This window comes from Tachysurus vachellii, chromosome 14 (genome assembly GCF_030014155.1).
Source record: "Tachysurus vachellii isolate PV-2020 chromosome 14, HZAU_Pvac_v1, whole genome shotgun sequence".
NCBI lineage: Eukaryota > Metazoa > Chordata > Actinopteri > Siluriformes > Bagridae > Tachysurus > Tachysurus vachellii.
Genome location: NC_083473.1, coordinates 4,824,012 through 4,840,421, shown reverse-complemented (window position 1 = coordinate 4,840,421; position 16,410 = coordinate 4,824,012). Strand labels below are relative to the sequence as shown.

The 16,410-nt window shown below is 39.9% G+C and overlaps 2 protein-coding genes across 4 annotated transcripts in view; both read right to left on the bottom strand.

Moving 5' to 3' along the window:
• Positions 1-455: 455 nt before the first annotated feature.
• LOC132856808 (histone-lysine N-methyltransferase PRDM9-like) lies at positions 456-15,064 on the bottom strand. Of its 3 annotated transcripts, none has more exons than XM_060886597.1 (13): positions 14,907-15,064; positions 12,398-12,590; positions 12,256-12,315; positions 11,998-12,147; positions 10,820-10,843; positions 10,560-10,674; positions 10,361-10,471; positions 9,911-10,111; positions 9,747-9,821; positions 9,091-9,362; positions 7,696-7,763; positions 5,540-5,730; positions 456-1,925 (listed from the first exon to the last, which is right to left on the bottom strand). In XM_060886597.1, exons 1-13 carry the CDS (start codon positions 14,984-14,986, stop codon positions 1,195-1,197), a joined length of 2,271 nt encoding a protein of 756 aa, XP_060742580.1. In that variant the 5' UTR covers positions 14,987-15,064; the 3' UTR covers positions 456-1,194. The 3 variants fall into 3 exon arrangements, with proteins under 3 accessions (XP_060742580.1, XP_060742579.1, XP_060742581.1); XM_060886596.1 differs by lacking the exon at positions 14,907-15,064 and adding an exon at positions 13,869-14,066; XM_060886598.1 differs by lacking the exon at positions 14,907-15,064 and adding an exon at positions 13,869-14,065 and having other exon boundaries at positions 12,028-12,147.
• Positions 13,758-16,410, bottom strand: part of gpx3 (glutathione peroxidase 3) — a 257,310-nt gene continuing 254,657 nt past the window's right edge. Inside the window, exon 6 of the mRNA XM_060886618.1 lies at positions 13,758-13,767. The gene's annotated coding sequence lies outside the window, so the exon portion shown is untranslated. The remainder of the gene's footprint in view (positions 13,768-16,410) is intronic.

The window sequence follows — 16,410 nt, the reverse complement described above, 5'->3', positions numbered from 1 at the left end:
GAAACCCCTGAGGCACAGGGAGAACATGCAAACTCCACACACACAAGGCGGAGGTGGGAATCGAACCCCCAACCCTGGAGGTGTGAGGCGAACGTGCTAACCACTAAGTCACCATGTCCCCCGAATCTAAGATTATAGATCAGAATTTAATTTCCTGATGTTTACATCTAGATGTGTTAAATAACACAGAACACGGTACCGTTTGTGCCAAAGCACAGAATTCGTACTTGAGCAAAACTAATCAGACACATTAAAGTAAAATAAAGTATAAAACATTTAATATGTGGTTGCAACGTCTCGTGATAAACCGACATCCGACCTGGAAATTCTCAGAGAAATGGAAGAAGCAAACCTTTGCGAGTAGCAACAACGCAGACCACTTCACTGTGTTTATTATTGTGATTTAACTTGTGAACACTATAGTGAGAAAAGCTAATAAAAAATAGAGATTAAGATCAGTGTTTTTGGTACTTTATTTAAATCATTCAGCTTTAACATTAATTAGCTGCAAACAATGAACTCAAGGAACTCGGTTTGAAAAAAAGAAGAACACGTTTACACTCGTCAACCATTTCATATATCAATTATGTTCATGACTACAGCCTCAGACGCTCACTGTTTCACAGCTTCTAAAGGACTTGTCTTATAAATTTGTTTCTCTGTAAAAATTGTGTAGCTATTTTGAGATCATATAGCTAAAATATACATTGATATAATTATTCATTCATTCATTCATCTTCTACCGCTTATCCGAACTACCTCGGGTCACGGGGAGCCTGTGACTATCTCAGGCGTCATCGGGCATCAAGGCAGGATACACCCTGGGCGGAGTGCCAACCCATCGCAGGGCACACACACACACTCATTCACTCACAAAATCACACACTACGGATAATTTTCCAGAGATGCCAATCAACCTACCATGCATGTCTTTGGACCGGGGGAGGAAACCGGAGTACCCGGAGGAAACCCCCGAGGCACGGGGAGAACATGTAAACTCCACACACAAGGCGGAGGCGGGAATCGAACCCCCTGGAGGTGTGAGGCGAACGTGCTAACCACTAAGCCACCGTGCCCCCATTGATATAATTAATCTTTGCTAATTATGATCTACTTTAAATTGTCTGGACTTTGACACACTTGTGTGTTAAATGAATTTAGAGAAGTGAATCTCTGTTCTCACTGTGAGCAGAGTTACGGTTTCTCTCCTGTGTGAACGCGCTCGTGTGTTTGGAAATGACTTTGTCGACTGAAACTCTTCCCGCACTCTGAGCAGTAATACGGCTTCTCTCCCGTGTGAATCCTCTGGTGTCTTTCGAGATATCTCTGTTGATTAAAGCTCTTCCCACACTGTGAGCAGCGATACGGCTTCTCTCCTGTGTGGATTTGCTGATGCTGTCGGAGATGACAGTGGTTAGTAAAGCTCTTTCCACATTGTCTACAGTGATACGGCTTCTCTCCCGTGTGGATGCGCTGGTGCTGTCTGTAATTACTCCCGTTATTAAAACTCTTTCCACAATGCGGGCAGTAATACGGTTTCTCTCCCGTGTGAATGCGCAGGTGCTGTCCGAGATTCCGCTGGTGAGTAAACCTCTTTCCGCACTGCGTGCAGGAATACGGCTTTTCTCTCGTGTAGACACACTGGTGCTTACTGAGCTTACACACCGAAATAAAATCCTTCCCACATTTTGAGCAGTTAAAGGTTTCCTTCTGTCTTTGTCTATTAGTGTGAAGTTTATCAGAATATGTTTGCTGGATATTGGAGCTTCTTATGGTCACAACATTTTTATTTCCACTTGATCTCAGCCATCTCGTATATTCCTCTGAGTGGCTTCTCCTTATGTGACTGTCCAGATCAAACTGATAAGTGTACGAAAGCTGACAGCAGGTGCAGGAGAAAAGTTGCAGCGGGTCATCGTTCATGTCTGTAGCGCGAAAACATAAAAATGTATAAATAAATAATTGAGAAACCAGCTATTTTAACTTATTTTAGAAACTGTGATACATATTTCTAACACAGTCATTGTCTGTAAATGTATTACAATTGCTTTGATAAATTGTAATAGTCTATATTTTTTTCTGTATGGTTTTTATACATACTAAATCCAGGGTTTTGAGAACACACACACACACACACACACACGAGCAATATACAAAAGGAAAAACTTCCAATAGAATGTATATTTATTTAATCAGTCATCTTCAGTAACCATTTTATGCTGATCAAGGTTGCGATGGATTTGGATCCTATACTATGGGAGACCATTTACTGATATATGAAGTAGAGTCAGTAATCTTTGGTCATTTTTTTTCACAACGTACGCACTGATATTTCTTCTCTTGTCTAAATCCACGTGTTTCTGGGGATAACTTTAGTTAAGCAAAACCCTTCCGACACTATGAGCTACAGTGGCCGAGAAGTGCAAAACAAGTTAACAAATCCGAAAACACAACGACAAGTCAGACAACCCGGAAACGGTAGGTATCATTTTTGACTGGAAAATTGCCGATCATTGGACAAGACGCCTGTCACTCAAGATATACAGGTATGGAATCTTGTGTGTAATGTGTAAAGTTCTCCATTTAAATATAAGAAAATAACAGAATGAATCCCCAGTAATCCATTCCAACTTTTCCCTGCAGCAGACTGTTGAACTTCATGTATACCTTGAGTGACAGGTGACTTGGCCAATGATCGGTACGTGTTCCATTCACAAACTATACCAACCTCTTCCGGGTTGTCTGACTTGTTGTTGTGTTTTCTGATTTGTTAATGTGTTTTCGGATTTGTTATATTCAGACAACCCGGAAAAGGCAGGTATAGTTTGTGAATGGAAACTTACCGATTATTGGACAAGACACCTGTCATTCAAGATATACAGGTGAATGAAAGGTGTCTCGTCTGATGATCGGTAAGTTTCCATTCACAAACTATACCAACCTCTTCCGGGTTGTCTGACTTGTGTTTTCGGATTTGTTCATTTGTTTTGCACTCCTCGGCCACCGTAATGAGCAGTGTTACTGCCTCACTCTTGGTGGTAATAAAAATCACCCTACGTGGTGAGCAACGATGCAGCTTCTTTCCTAATATGCTGATGTTGTCCGAGTGTGTATTTTCTCAGAAAACCTAACAGGGAAGAATCATGTGACCAAACTGATCACTAGACCTGGAATAAATCTGTAGAGGACCCAACACGTTACTGTAACGCAGTTACTTTTGACAGTAACTAATACTGTAAAGCGTTACTCTTTAAATAAAGTAACTCAGTTAACGTTACCATACGGTAATGAATTCATTTAGACTGAAGTGTAGCCTACAGACTAACCTGTTTACAGCAGTGACGCATTGTAGGATTGGTGGATGCCAACCTGTAAACACGGAGACGCCGCACTGTGGGCGTGTTTCTGTTTATTAAAGTATGTGCGGCAGTAACGGGCAAGTCGAGGCGAGAGCAAGACGAGTTTCTCAAAGTGGAAATATGCTCATTATTTCACTTTAGTTGAGCATAAAGACAAAACCCTTTTAGTCAAATGTAAGCTGTGTCTTTCTGGTTCGAAGGTAATATACATTAATGGGAACATTAAAGAACGTTCTTTTAAAAAAGTAACTAAAAAGTCACTTTGAACAGCAACGCGTGTAAGTAATTGGTGTAAGTAATCAACAAAGTAATTGAGTTACTTTTTGAATGAAGCAACTAACTAGTAACTGGTTACTGTTTCTTAGTAACTAGCACAACACTGCCTATAAGGCATTAATTAATAAAGTGATGACTCCAACCAACAGCAGCTGATACCATACTGTGTGACAAACCTCCGAATTGAACACATTCCCAGGGTAAACTCATAACAGCCCAGATGCTATAGGACTAGTCTCCATTGGAATGTATTGAATATTTGTCATGTCTTTTTCTGCGTACATGCTTAATCCAAGACTCACAGTCTGGTACCAGCAGGAAATAATGAACACCTATTGTTATCCTTACAGACCCTAAACTCACCTCTCAGTGAACTTCGTTACTAACTTCCCACAGTCTGACAGAAGTATCACTATACTAATAGATCTCTAGGTTGTTTAATCCCATTTTCTAGTCCCTAATGTCTGTCAGAGAGCAGATTTCAGCATGTTTTCCATCTCTTCCTGTCTATGGAATTATACCCCTGGAATATAGCTGCAAGCAGCGATGACGGGCCTTCGCACATTTGTTCATCGCTATACGGTGCCTTCCAGAAAACAATGCACGGTGGGCAAGTGCATCAAGTGGGTAAATATCAGTGGACTATTTTATGTTGTTACTGACCCATTTGGGGACTGTAGGTAAATGAAACCCCACATTATAGAGAAATGGGGGCGCTAGTGAGCCACTTAAGAGACACACCTTTGTCTGACCTTTTTGTCCACACTTAACAGCCGACAAATGTGATGTATGTGTCAAATTTCAAGTTAATACAAGCACGCCAAAAGCCTTAAATATGCCTGAAATAAAAGTAAACTTTGACACGATGCCATGGCAACAGTGTTTGAGATATCAAAAATCCGTTCGCAATTTCGCATCTGCAATATCTCTGCGTCATGGTGGCCAAGTCTGGTCTCAATTGCATGAATCCCCTAGGAGGAGTATTTAAAAGTTTACCGCATGAAGCTGACAAAAAATCCACCTTTGTGACTGACACACTTCCTGGGGCCTGTTGGTGGCGCTATACCCGGGACTCACAATAAGCACATCGATGCGATCGGAATCCTTGGCCGAACATACACACCGCGTGTCATCCCAATAAGACATTTTTTGCTTTAGATATTAGACACTTCCTGTTTCTCTGAATTCGCCATAACTTTGTCGCCTCGCCATGGCAGCACCGTTCGAGATATCAAAAATCCCTTCGCAATTTAGCAAGTGCAATGTCTTGGCATCATGTTCACAACGTTTGATGTCAATCGCATGAATTCCCTAGGAGGAGTATTTAAAAGTTCACCGCATGCACTTATAAAACAATCCAAAATGGCCGACTTCCTGTTGGGCGGAGCTCATAGTTTAGAGCGCGAAAGTTGTTCGGGTCGATGAGATCTATATGCGTACCAACTCTCGTACATGTGCGTACATAATTGCCCGATCTGTGCACCAATGTTTGTTTTTGCATTACAGGGGGCGCTACAGAGCCCCCCTGCCACGCCCGTATTCCAACCTTTGTCCAATCCTAGTGTCGCGCGACTCTGACGTGTGTGCCAAATTTCAAGAGTTTTCGAGCATGTTAAGGGACCCCAATTGGCCAATGTGTGGGGAAAAAAAAAAAAAAAAAAAAAAAAAATAATACTCCCGAGGAAAAACAATAGGGCTTCGCACCATTCGGTGCTCAGGCCCTAAATAGTCCTTGACAGAAAACCCTGAAAGCAATTTTTGCAAAACTTTGCGTTTATTACTACATGGTCTAACAGTCGAGGATTGCCTGTCACAGTAAACACTGTTGGCAGTATTTATATACAAGTGTCAATGGGGGTTGAGGTTACTGGGTAATTATAATATAAAACAGAGTTATAAATCACCTTTTGAGGAGCATTTTTTCTTCCAGAGGGAGTCGAACACAAGGCCAAGGTTTTTTCCGTAGTCATCTTTGTACCACATCAAGAGTTCTTGTCCTGGTTTGATGGGTTGACAGCAACGATAGAGAATGCCTCCTCGATACTGGAAAGCCACAAGATTCTGTTCTTCTTCATTACGAGCACAATTCACATACCTGGAAAATAATGAAAAAGACTCTAAACAAGGATGATAGACAGATGTGAAGTAGAAGAGAGGGAGATCAGTTCATAGCAGGGCAAAGAATGGCCCCCTTTGAGTCAGTACCCTTATCAAAATGCCTGCCTTGTTAGCACTAGAATGACACAAGCCAGCGTTCCTCACCTGACATCAGTGCCTGACTTCTCTAATGCTTTTATGGCTGAAGGAGCAAATCCCCACAGGAACATTTGAAAATCTAAAGACTACCTAAATGATTGAAGGTTCCCCCCAAAAAAGAAAGGAATACATCTGCAACTGGATGTTTGACATCAACATATCGTCGCTGTCGGGTGGAAACCTCGTATGTCCAAATTTGGTCAATTTCATATTTTTTCACATATCGATGCTATTGGTCAGTCCCCACGTGGGTCTGTTATTTTTACAAGTTATTAACCAATCTAAAGTCTTGAAAATAGCTTGAGCGTAAATCTCATAACTCCATTGAACACTTCAACTGTCCACCTCTTCCTCACTCCGTGGGAGAGCTTCACGGCATATTTCTCCTCAAGAAGAGTCGCAACGAATCAACACGTCTTCTGAGGTAAATGTCTTCAAAACACTGGGCTCAAAGAAAAAAAAATCTTGACCCCCCGCTAGTTCTGGTGCTCGTCTGAGGACAGGAATTTAGCGCAAGACAATCCACTGCAACACGGACTAAACCCTGTGTACTGCAGATAAGGTACAGCGTTTTTTTAATTTCCTGAAAAATAACGGTTTTAGAGATATGAGGATTCCGTCTGACAGCGACGATATGATGAGCTTGGTCAGATGATCCAGGACATATTTGAACTAGCAATGAAGACCACTGTCCATCTAAAAAGAATACAATAGGAGCAAGCTTGTCTGAGGTTGCTGAAGGGACACAGGTTTTAACTACAGTTGTTTTGGAATGTTCACAGAGCTGACTTATTCATGAACAAACCACATAGTACGTCAGGTTATGGTTCCTTGACCTCAATGGTGCCGAGGTGGCAAAACATCTAACCCCCTTGAGTCTGGCTGCAGTCTGTGGCTCTTTCATGCCAATGGACATTGAATACTACACTGCGCTCCACTTTATCCTAAGAAAAGCATATGGAATATCTCCATGCCCTGACATTGAACTCCTGATGTGCCCAGTTTGCACCCAGTGGGGCTTTTTACACCTGGTCACTTCATGCGTTTTCTGTGATCAGATAAAAAGACCAAGTGATATAAGGTAAAAAGACAAGACGGATATAAATCCGATGGTACAAACCACTTCAGGAGGAGGTCTGGGACGCATTTCAGATGAAACTGGACAGGTGTAAATGAATGTGGTTGCTCAAGCCACATACGTCAGCGCTATACTCCTCCCAAACGGAAGTACGTCACTCACAAGTAAACATAAATGAGGTAAAATATATTATCATTTTGGGCGGGAGTAGAAAGATCAGATCGATATCCGATTCGCCGAGACGCATTTGTGGCCTAATGTAAATGGAACAGTTTTAACAAATCAGATAGCTATCGGATCAGAGAAAACACATGAAGTGACCAGGTGTAAAAAGGCCCAGTTATTCTCATTTTGAATCTTCTTAATTGCCCCTCTGTTTATACAGCTGTATGGGGCATTAGTACAGTAAATCTCTATATTAAGTGGTATGACTGAAAGCGACTGTTAAATTAAGTACAAAGATATCTGCTGTTTGCTGAATGGTAAGAATAAAATATAGGCTTAAGTAACTCTACAAATCAGTCACAGCTTAATGAAGACAAACCTGCTGGATTAAGGGAAGATGGTGGTGATGAGGGGTACGTCATGTGTCTTAGAGACACTTCCAATACTCACTTTCTGGGGTCGGTGGTTATCAGGATATCTTAAATGTTTCCGATAATAAATTGTAAAATCAACAACGAAACAAATATCCAACAGAACACAGATTTGCAGTAAATGTCTCACCTCATCCAGTTTGAATGCATCTCTCTCTGACCATCTATGTATTTCTCACACTGACTGCTCCTGAATATCTACAAAAGAAGGCATAATATATTATATATTTGAGATATACAGACAAACCTAGAGGTCTCAGATTCCTAGCAGGTCAAAGCCCTGTACGATCGGTGGTTGGTTAACGCAAAACTTTGATGTAAACGTTCCTTGGGGAACATTTTTCTACTTCTGAGATATTCTTGGTCTTGCATGAACAGCATGTTTGAGGTTAGCTTACTGCATGTAGTCAGTTGAGCGTGAGGATTGTGAGGTATGTTTCTGATCGTTGTTCATAAAAAGACAAATACTCTTCGGTTTCAGTTGTTGCACAAAACCGATTCACTTCAGGACCTGTTTTTTTTTTTTTCCTTTTCAACAAACATATCATTCGGTTGAGTTCAGTCAATGGCTCTTGTTTCTAAAATGCCTCTTGTTTATTTAGCTATTGATTTGTTACTTGAGCTTTCTCAAGTAACACTGAACAGTTGATCGGTGCACCACAACTCCCTTCAGCTAAACCTTCCTACAAGTCCTTACTCTCAAATAAATGTTTCACTTTGCCTTCAGCCCTCATTCATCAGATGTTGTCTGGTCTTCCAAAGTTCCCTTTAATGGCATTTCACAGTGAGCTGGAAATGCACTGATATAGTTTTATGTTCTTCCTCTTATTTGTAGTCATCAATTAGCTTTATTTTCAGATCATCAGTCAGCTGCTTAGGCGACCTAATAGTTGTTCAGAGTTACATTTATTACAGTCTCTTACTCACTCACTCATCTTCTACCGCTTATCCGAACTACCTCGGGTCACGGGGAGCCTGTGCCTATCTCAGGTGTCATCGGGCATCAAGGCAGGATACACCCTGGACGGAGTGCCAACCCATCGCAGGGCACACACACACTCTCATTCACTCACGCACTAACACACTATGAACAATTTTCCAGAGATGCGAATCAACCTACCATGTATGTCTTTGGACCGGGGGAGGAAACCGGAGTACCCGGAGGAAACCCCCGAGGCACGGGGAGAACATGCAAACTCCACACACACAAGGCGGAGGGGGGAATCGAACCCCCAACCCTGGAGGTGTGAGGCGAACGTGCTAACCACTAAGCCACCGTGCCCCATTTATTACAGTCTGTAAATGTTATTCATAATAACAAATAATAAATATTCCTAATAAGTCTATTAAGTCCTATAAGCTGAATAACTTCCGAGACAGGAAGTGAGTCCAAACGATTGTACATGCCACAATTTTTTAGGTCATATTTACTTTTTTTGACATGAAAAAAAGTAACATATGTAATCTGCCCTATGTAACCTAACCTATATGCACAGGACTTATATGCATTAAGAAACTAACTCACCACCCAAGAATAGCCACTATTCATGGCTTCCTCTTTGTCCACCAGGTCTCCTTCATAGGGCCCAAAGTGTGCACCAAGTGGAATAGTGTCCCCCTTATTAAACACCCCCAGGCCTGCATCAGGAACGTCAGACTTCCGAACCTCTAGACCGGGCGGAAGAGTTTGTATTGCACGGTCTGCAATCCCCAGAGGAACAGGGGTATCAGAGATAAAAAGAGCAGGACCATGAACCTCACACTTGTTGATGAAGTAGGATTTGCAGTCCTCACAATCTGGAATGTGGAAGAGTCCAAATAAATACAAATTTTACACACCAAAAGTAAATGTCACATATCTAAATCAGTTAACAGGATTTTGGCACCTCATGTGAGTAGATGAGAGATGATGTGATCCAATTGTGGATGTCTGGGTTTTACAGTTCTTAAGCCACATTAGGGCAGAAGTAGTAGTGTATAGTGTATATTGGGGTACAGTTGTGAAATGTGTAGGGGGAAAAAGTGTAAACACAGTATTGGGGGGGTGGGGGGGAATACCAGCATGATTAGTGGATAGCAGGCTCCCATGACAAATTTCGTACATAAAAATGTTATTATGGTTGGAACAATAATCATAATTCGAGCTGCTTTATCATATTCAAATTCAAAATAGACTCTTACAGAGGAACTCATCATCTTCATGTTCTTCCTCTTTCATAGGACTCCTCTGGAATCCTCCAGTCTGTTGGTCAGCATCTAAAAGTCCACAGAACCCAAAAAAAGTGAGTTTTTACCTGTCAAATTAATCACAGTGAGACTAAAGTGGGTTTCTGATGTTGTCTTACAGAGAAAGCCCTCATCTTCAAGTTCTTCTTTTTTTATTGGCTTCTGTTGATCCACAGCGATTGGGACTACAAATTCCTTACAGTCTGATGTGGAGAGTTCTGAAGTCGTGCAAACCTCAGTAACAGGGGTATCAGAGATAAAAAGTGCAGGACTATGAACCTCACACTTGTTGATGAAGTCGGATCCGGAGTCATCACAGTCTGGAATGGAAAAGACATGACAACAAGATTCAAGGCCAGGTGTTTCCAACAGTAACAAGCGATCGTGGCACCTCATTAGTGCAGATGTGAGACGATGTAGGAAAAGAAGAAACCAGCATGATAATGAATAACAAGTTACTATGGCAAATTTCTTATAAACAAAGTCTTATAAAAGAATGTTATTATTGTTGGAATAATGAGCACAGTTTAGGCTGCTTGATCATATTCAGCTTCACAATAGTGCCTTACAGAGGAACTCGTCATCTTCAGGTTCTTCCTCTTTTACAGGTTTCCTCTGAAATCCTCCAGTCTGTTGGTCAGCGGTATCGACACGTCCCACAGGGCTTGATGAAACTCCATCTAAAAGTCCACAAAACCCCAAAAAGTGAGTTTTTACCTGTCAAATTAATCACAGTGAGACTAAAGTGGGTTTCTGACGTTGTCTTACAGAGAAAGCCCTCATCTTCAAGTTCTTCTTTTTTTATTGGCTTCTGTTGATCCACAGCGATGGGGACTACAAATTCCTTACAGTCTGATGTCCCCACTTCTGATGTCATGCAAACCTGGTGTTAGACGTAAATAAGAAGGAATTAAGTAAATAACGAGATACCATGAGATATGCGAGTGGAAAGAAGATCATAAGCAGTATTTAGTGATCACTTTCCTGTGATTTAGAGATTTATGACAGAAAGGAAATCCACCACTGACCTCTGCTGACTCCATTAGAAGATTCTGGGGAGGAAAAATGAGGCTCAATTATAACCAGCACTTTCTCAACACAGATAAATCTCACACATGACCAGAAAATAAAGAGTTAAACTTACATTCTTGTAAACAACTCTTACTATTTCTCCTTTGTCAGACTGATGTGATCATTTACCAATAAGATACAGATCCTGTATTCCTCCATAGTTAATAATGTTAACAATTCTACAGTATATTAAGGGCTGGACTCTTGGTCTTTTTTCTATTGCATAATAAACACCTTTTTGTAAATATATAAACACAGACCCTGTGTGTACAGCAGCAGTATTGATGATGATGAAGATGATGATGATAGATAATTATTAGTGTTACACATTGTCGGACATGTTCGTTTATTTGTATAAATTTTGATATGTACAACTGATAAATAATTAAATTAATTCACTAATTAATAGGCAACTATTATGGCGGAACCTGCTGGGGCGGCTGGCCGAGGGGATATTTTTATCAATAAATGAACACAATGAGTAATACTATGGTAATACAGTGAAAGGTTTAGCTCCGTTTCACGTGAAAGACGACGTTCAACACCTAGACCCGAGGCAGAGGTAACGGCAGGTATCCGCCATGTCAACGTTTCAATCGCTTTCTGCTAATGTCACACATGCGCACTGAACACTCTCTCTGCCGCATATTGACAAGACACGCCCCTTTCTGCTCATTGGCTACACTTTGTTTTGTTAGTCGGCCCGACTCAGTTTTCTGAAGCATTTTTCAAACATCGTGCACCCCAACTTTAATAAGGAGAAATCATCAGATCAAACGGGGTAGCAGCTCCTCCCACTCTGATACACACAGAGTTGTTTACAGGGAAGACAGCAGAGCGCATGTGCCCACCAGCCTCGTGCAGTGAAACCATAGACATATACACTAGACGTCGCCTTGTATACGGCAGTTCATTGGAACGTATGCGTCAATAGAGCCGCCATCTTGGAACAGGGGACCCCCTCCTCTTAATGCATCAGCGCCAATGTAGGCAAAGGTCTAACAGAAATAAAATCACCATAAATCGTCATGAATGAGATTTTCTAGTTTTTTTTGTTGGTTCGTTCCATCGGTAAGACACGCATTTATCTTTAAGTCCAGAGAAAATTTAAGGTTTTGATATTAAGATAATCTACTTTTTCTAAATCCTCCAACAAGGAGCCCACCGTCTTCTTTTTTCTTCTGTCCTTCGCATTTCTCACGTCCCGTTGTAACTTCTCCACCTTCTCCTGAGACACAGCCAACTTCTCTTTTGCTTTAACTGGGTCAAAGGCATACGTATGATCCTGAAAAATATTTACAATCTCTGTAACTTCAATTATGTATCTTAACTTCTGAAAATGTCACTGTTACATCCACCAAGCATCCAAAGGTGTTTAAATCATTTCACTTACTAAGACTGACTGATCAGTTGCTTTGTTTGACGTTCTGCTTAACCTGGATGAACTAGGCTGCTGGAGAAAAGGAAAATCGTTTGAGCTTATAGGAACACAATCAATTACAAAATGTTGTGTTAAAAAAATTGCTGTGACAAACTTTTGAAAGATGATCAGAAAAGTTAAAAATGGACGGGGTCGCTCCTTGCCGTAAACGGATAGTCTGCCCAGTCCTGTCAAAATCTTCAGGCCGAAAATGACAGCTGCACAGTAAGGTGCGGCCTTTTGGCTCGAATCCCTCTCTCCTGAGTGCTAATGTCCATGACTGACGTCTCTGTTTATCGCTTGGGAATCTACAAACAGATTCAGATTTTTATTTAATGCTGTGTCAGCAATCAAAAGCTATTTTCATGGCAAAAATTCAATTACAAAAACACAAATATCATATAAATACACTCACTCTCACTCATTTTCTACCGCTTATCCGAACTACCTCTTGTCACGGGGAGCCTGTGCCTATCTCAGGCGTCATCGGGCATCAAGGCAGGATACACCCTGGACGGAGTGCCAACCCATCACAGGGCACACACACACACACTCTCATTCACTCACGCACTCACACACTACGGACAATTTTTTCAGAGACGCCAATCAACCTATCATGCATGTCTTTGGACCGGGGGAGGAAACCGGAGTACCCGGAGGAAACCCCCGAGACACAGGGAGAACATGCAAACTCCACACACACAAGGTGGAGGTGGGAATCGAACCCCCAACCCTGGAGGTGTGAGGCGAACGTACTAACCACTAAGCCACCGCGCCCCCCCTCATATAAATACAATAAAAACAAAACAAATATAAACAGCAAGTCATATTATACAATTTATTCATTTGTTTTAATTAACATACGATAAAAAAAATCCAAAACCTTTTCAGACATAATCTCATTAAATATGTCCTTAAGTGAAGTAACTTGATAAAAGAGCATTCTGCTTGTGTTAAGTCCTAATAATAATCTAATAAAATATGATTGACAGATAAGGGAATCTTACAGAACATACATAAAGTTGGGTCTTCACCTTTAAGCAAAAAAAAAAAAAAAAAAAAAAAAACTTGTCAATTTTTTATGTAATTATTAAGAGCTTCGGAATCTACAAACAAAATAAATCCATAAGTCCATAGTATCTAGTGTCATTCAAGGGACATCCAAGTGAGAGCTGAAAAGGTTTGTTCCTGGTTTGTTGTTGTTGTTGTTGTTGTTGTTGTAAACCGTTTCTGGTTTTTTTCCCGTCACGTCGTAGCTCATCAGATACAATCGGAACCAGTATGTTTGGATAAATAGGTTCAGATGGACGTTTTAACTTAAGACTCGTCTCAGTTAGCCATTAATGCTGACTGAAGTTAGCATAGCATGCTAGCTTGAAATGGACGGAGACTGAACTATTAAATAGAGACCAAAACAATTGTCCACATTTCCAACATCTTACGATCATATTACATCGATATAAATACATTCTGTTCATTGGGTAACTAGCATGGATTAGCTGTGGTCGTTAACCAAAGACTGAAACAAACCAACGTAACCAGAAATATAATGTCTTAACATTCAATATCATAAAACACATTCTCACTTGTGAAATGTAATCCCTTGCTGTTTGGTTTTTATATTTCTTTCGTTTGAACATCGATATGCAGCACAGAAGTCCGGCATCGTCCATGAGTTCGCAGTATAGGCGGAGATAGCAGCGTTACCTAGCGACTTCCTATGACAAGACCCCTGTTCCAAGATGGCGGCGGTTTTGACGTATGCTAGAACCCCATAGAACCCCCATAGTTGTTTACAGGGAGGACCGCAGAGCGCATGCGCCCACCAGCCTCGGGCAGTGAAACCATAGAAATAGACATATACACTAGATGTCGCCTTGTATACGGCAGTTCATTGGAACGAATGCGTAAATAGAGCCGCCATCTTGGTACAGGGGACTCCTTCCTCTTAATGCATCGGCGCCAATGTATTAAGAAATAAAAATCACCATAAATCGTCATGAATGCGATTTTCTAGTTTTTTTTGGTTCGTTCCAAAGGTCAGACATGCATTTATCATTAAGTCCAGAGAAAATTTAAGGTTTTGATATTAAGATAATCTACTTTTTCACAATATAATACATAGTGCTAGTAGGTGTAAGTTTATTACTTACATTCTTCCACTTGAGTAAACTTTAAATGAACAATCACTACTTACCTTATAGCCTACTGCATGTAACACTGCTACAATGGTGTGACTATACATGTTCATTTAAACATTTAAATTGTATTGGTTTATTAAATATGATACACAAAGCAATTTGCAAATCACAAATTTGAGAGGAACATAATGTGAAAGTTAGATAGTTGAGGTGCCAAAGTCATTAATGCCGACTGACGTTAGCGTAGCATGCTAGCTGGAAATAGATGAAGACTGAACTCGGAGAAATTATTAAACAGAGACCAAAACAACTGTCGACATTTCCAACAACCTACGATCATATTACACTGATATAAATACATTGTTTATTGTCGGTTTTCCTGTCAAAAACTAATGGGTAATTAGCATGGATTAGCTGTGGTCGTTAACCAAGGACTGAAACAAACCAACGTAACCAGAAATATGTCTTAAAACACATTCTCACCTGTGAAATGTAATCCCTTGCTGTCTGGTTTTTATATTTCGTTCGTTTGAACAACCGAACGCAGCACAGAAGTCCGGCATCGTCCATGCATTTGACGTGCAAGACACCTGTACAAAGATGGCGGCGGTTTTGACGTATTTTTAGGACCCCAAGGCGACATCTAGTGTAGATATCTATGTAGAACCCAAAGGCGACATCTCGTGTGTGTGTGTGTGTAGTGTGTGTATATATATATATATATATATATATATATATATATATATATATATATATATATATATTCTTTATTATTATTATTATTAAACTACAACACTTCAAAGCATTATACCAATACACATGTGAAACGCAAAAAAGAAAAAGTACATAAACACAAATAAATTGCCAGGGTAGTAATACAACAACAATGCAATAGAAACAGTTTTCATAGCTTTTGGATTAATAGAGCATTGGATAGTTTCAATATACCTGTCAAGATCATCTCTGAATAGAGAAAAGATAGGTTTAGAGCCAGTAAATATTTGTTTATGTATGTGAAATTTAACCGGTAGGAAACAAATTAATGAAGTAATATTTCCATATATTCTCTTTAGAATAGTCGAACAATCCAAAGAAAACATCTTTAAAACAGAAAGAAAAGTCACTTATAAAATATGACTGGATAAACATCAACATATCAGACCAATATTTCTCTGTATGGGTACATTGCCTAAACAAGCAGAGTGACAGAAAGAACAATTCACTTCAATATCTGACATATTTCTAAAGAAAGGTTTTGGTCGGGTAACATTTGTGAATTAATTTAAACGCCATCTATGTATATATCTATGCAGTGAAAACTCAGGCAAACAATAATAAAAAAAAAAATACATGTGAATAAAGAAATAAGTTTAGTTACAGCATATAGATTTTTTTTTTAAATACTAAACAATATGCTCCCAAATACACTACAATTCTGTATATTGCATTGAAATAAACATATCTAAACATTTTATACTTGCATCACACGCAAATATGCATCATTTTATACTCCATACTACACACATGGATACAGATTAACTCTATATTCAAATACTGCATCGTACTTTAAATGAACAAAACAATTACAAACCCATAGTATGTACGTTACATTACATATAAAATTAGATAACGTGCTCAGTATATTTTACATTATTACCTTTTTATAACACTGTACATAAAACATTCATCAACTATCAACCAACTCTCTTTTCTTTAATAAAAATAAAACAAAACAGATAGCATACCTGTTAATAAGGAGAAATCACTAGCATTAGCACACAATGCTAATTAGTTAGCACCACAAAATACTAATTTACTCAAAATCACACATTAAACAGTACATCATCGTTGCAGCTGACAATATTGAATGCTGGCACAATTTAATCACATTAATCCAGTGATAAATAAACACATTCAAACCAAAAAAAACAACATCACACCAGAGTTGTTTACAGGGAGGACCGCATGCGTCCATCAGCCACGTGGA

Bases quoted from the DNA above. Each gene is read 5' to 3' on its own strand.
- LOC132856808 (XM_060886597.1), bottom strand. From the start codon at position 14,986: ATGCCGGACTTCTGTGCTGCGTTCGGTTGTTCAAACGAACGAAATATA. The intron at 10,675-10,819 runs GTCAGTGGTGGA...GTCTAACACCAG, and splicing joins TTCTAATGGAGTCAGCAGAG to GTTTGCATGACATCAGAAGT. The intron at 9,822-9,910 runs GTAAGACAACAT...GTGGACTTTTAG, and splicing joins TGAAGATGAGGGCTTTCTCT to ATGCTGACCAACAGACTGGA.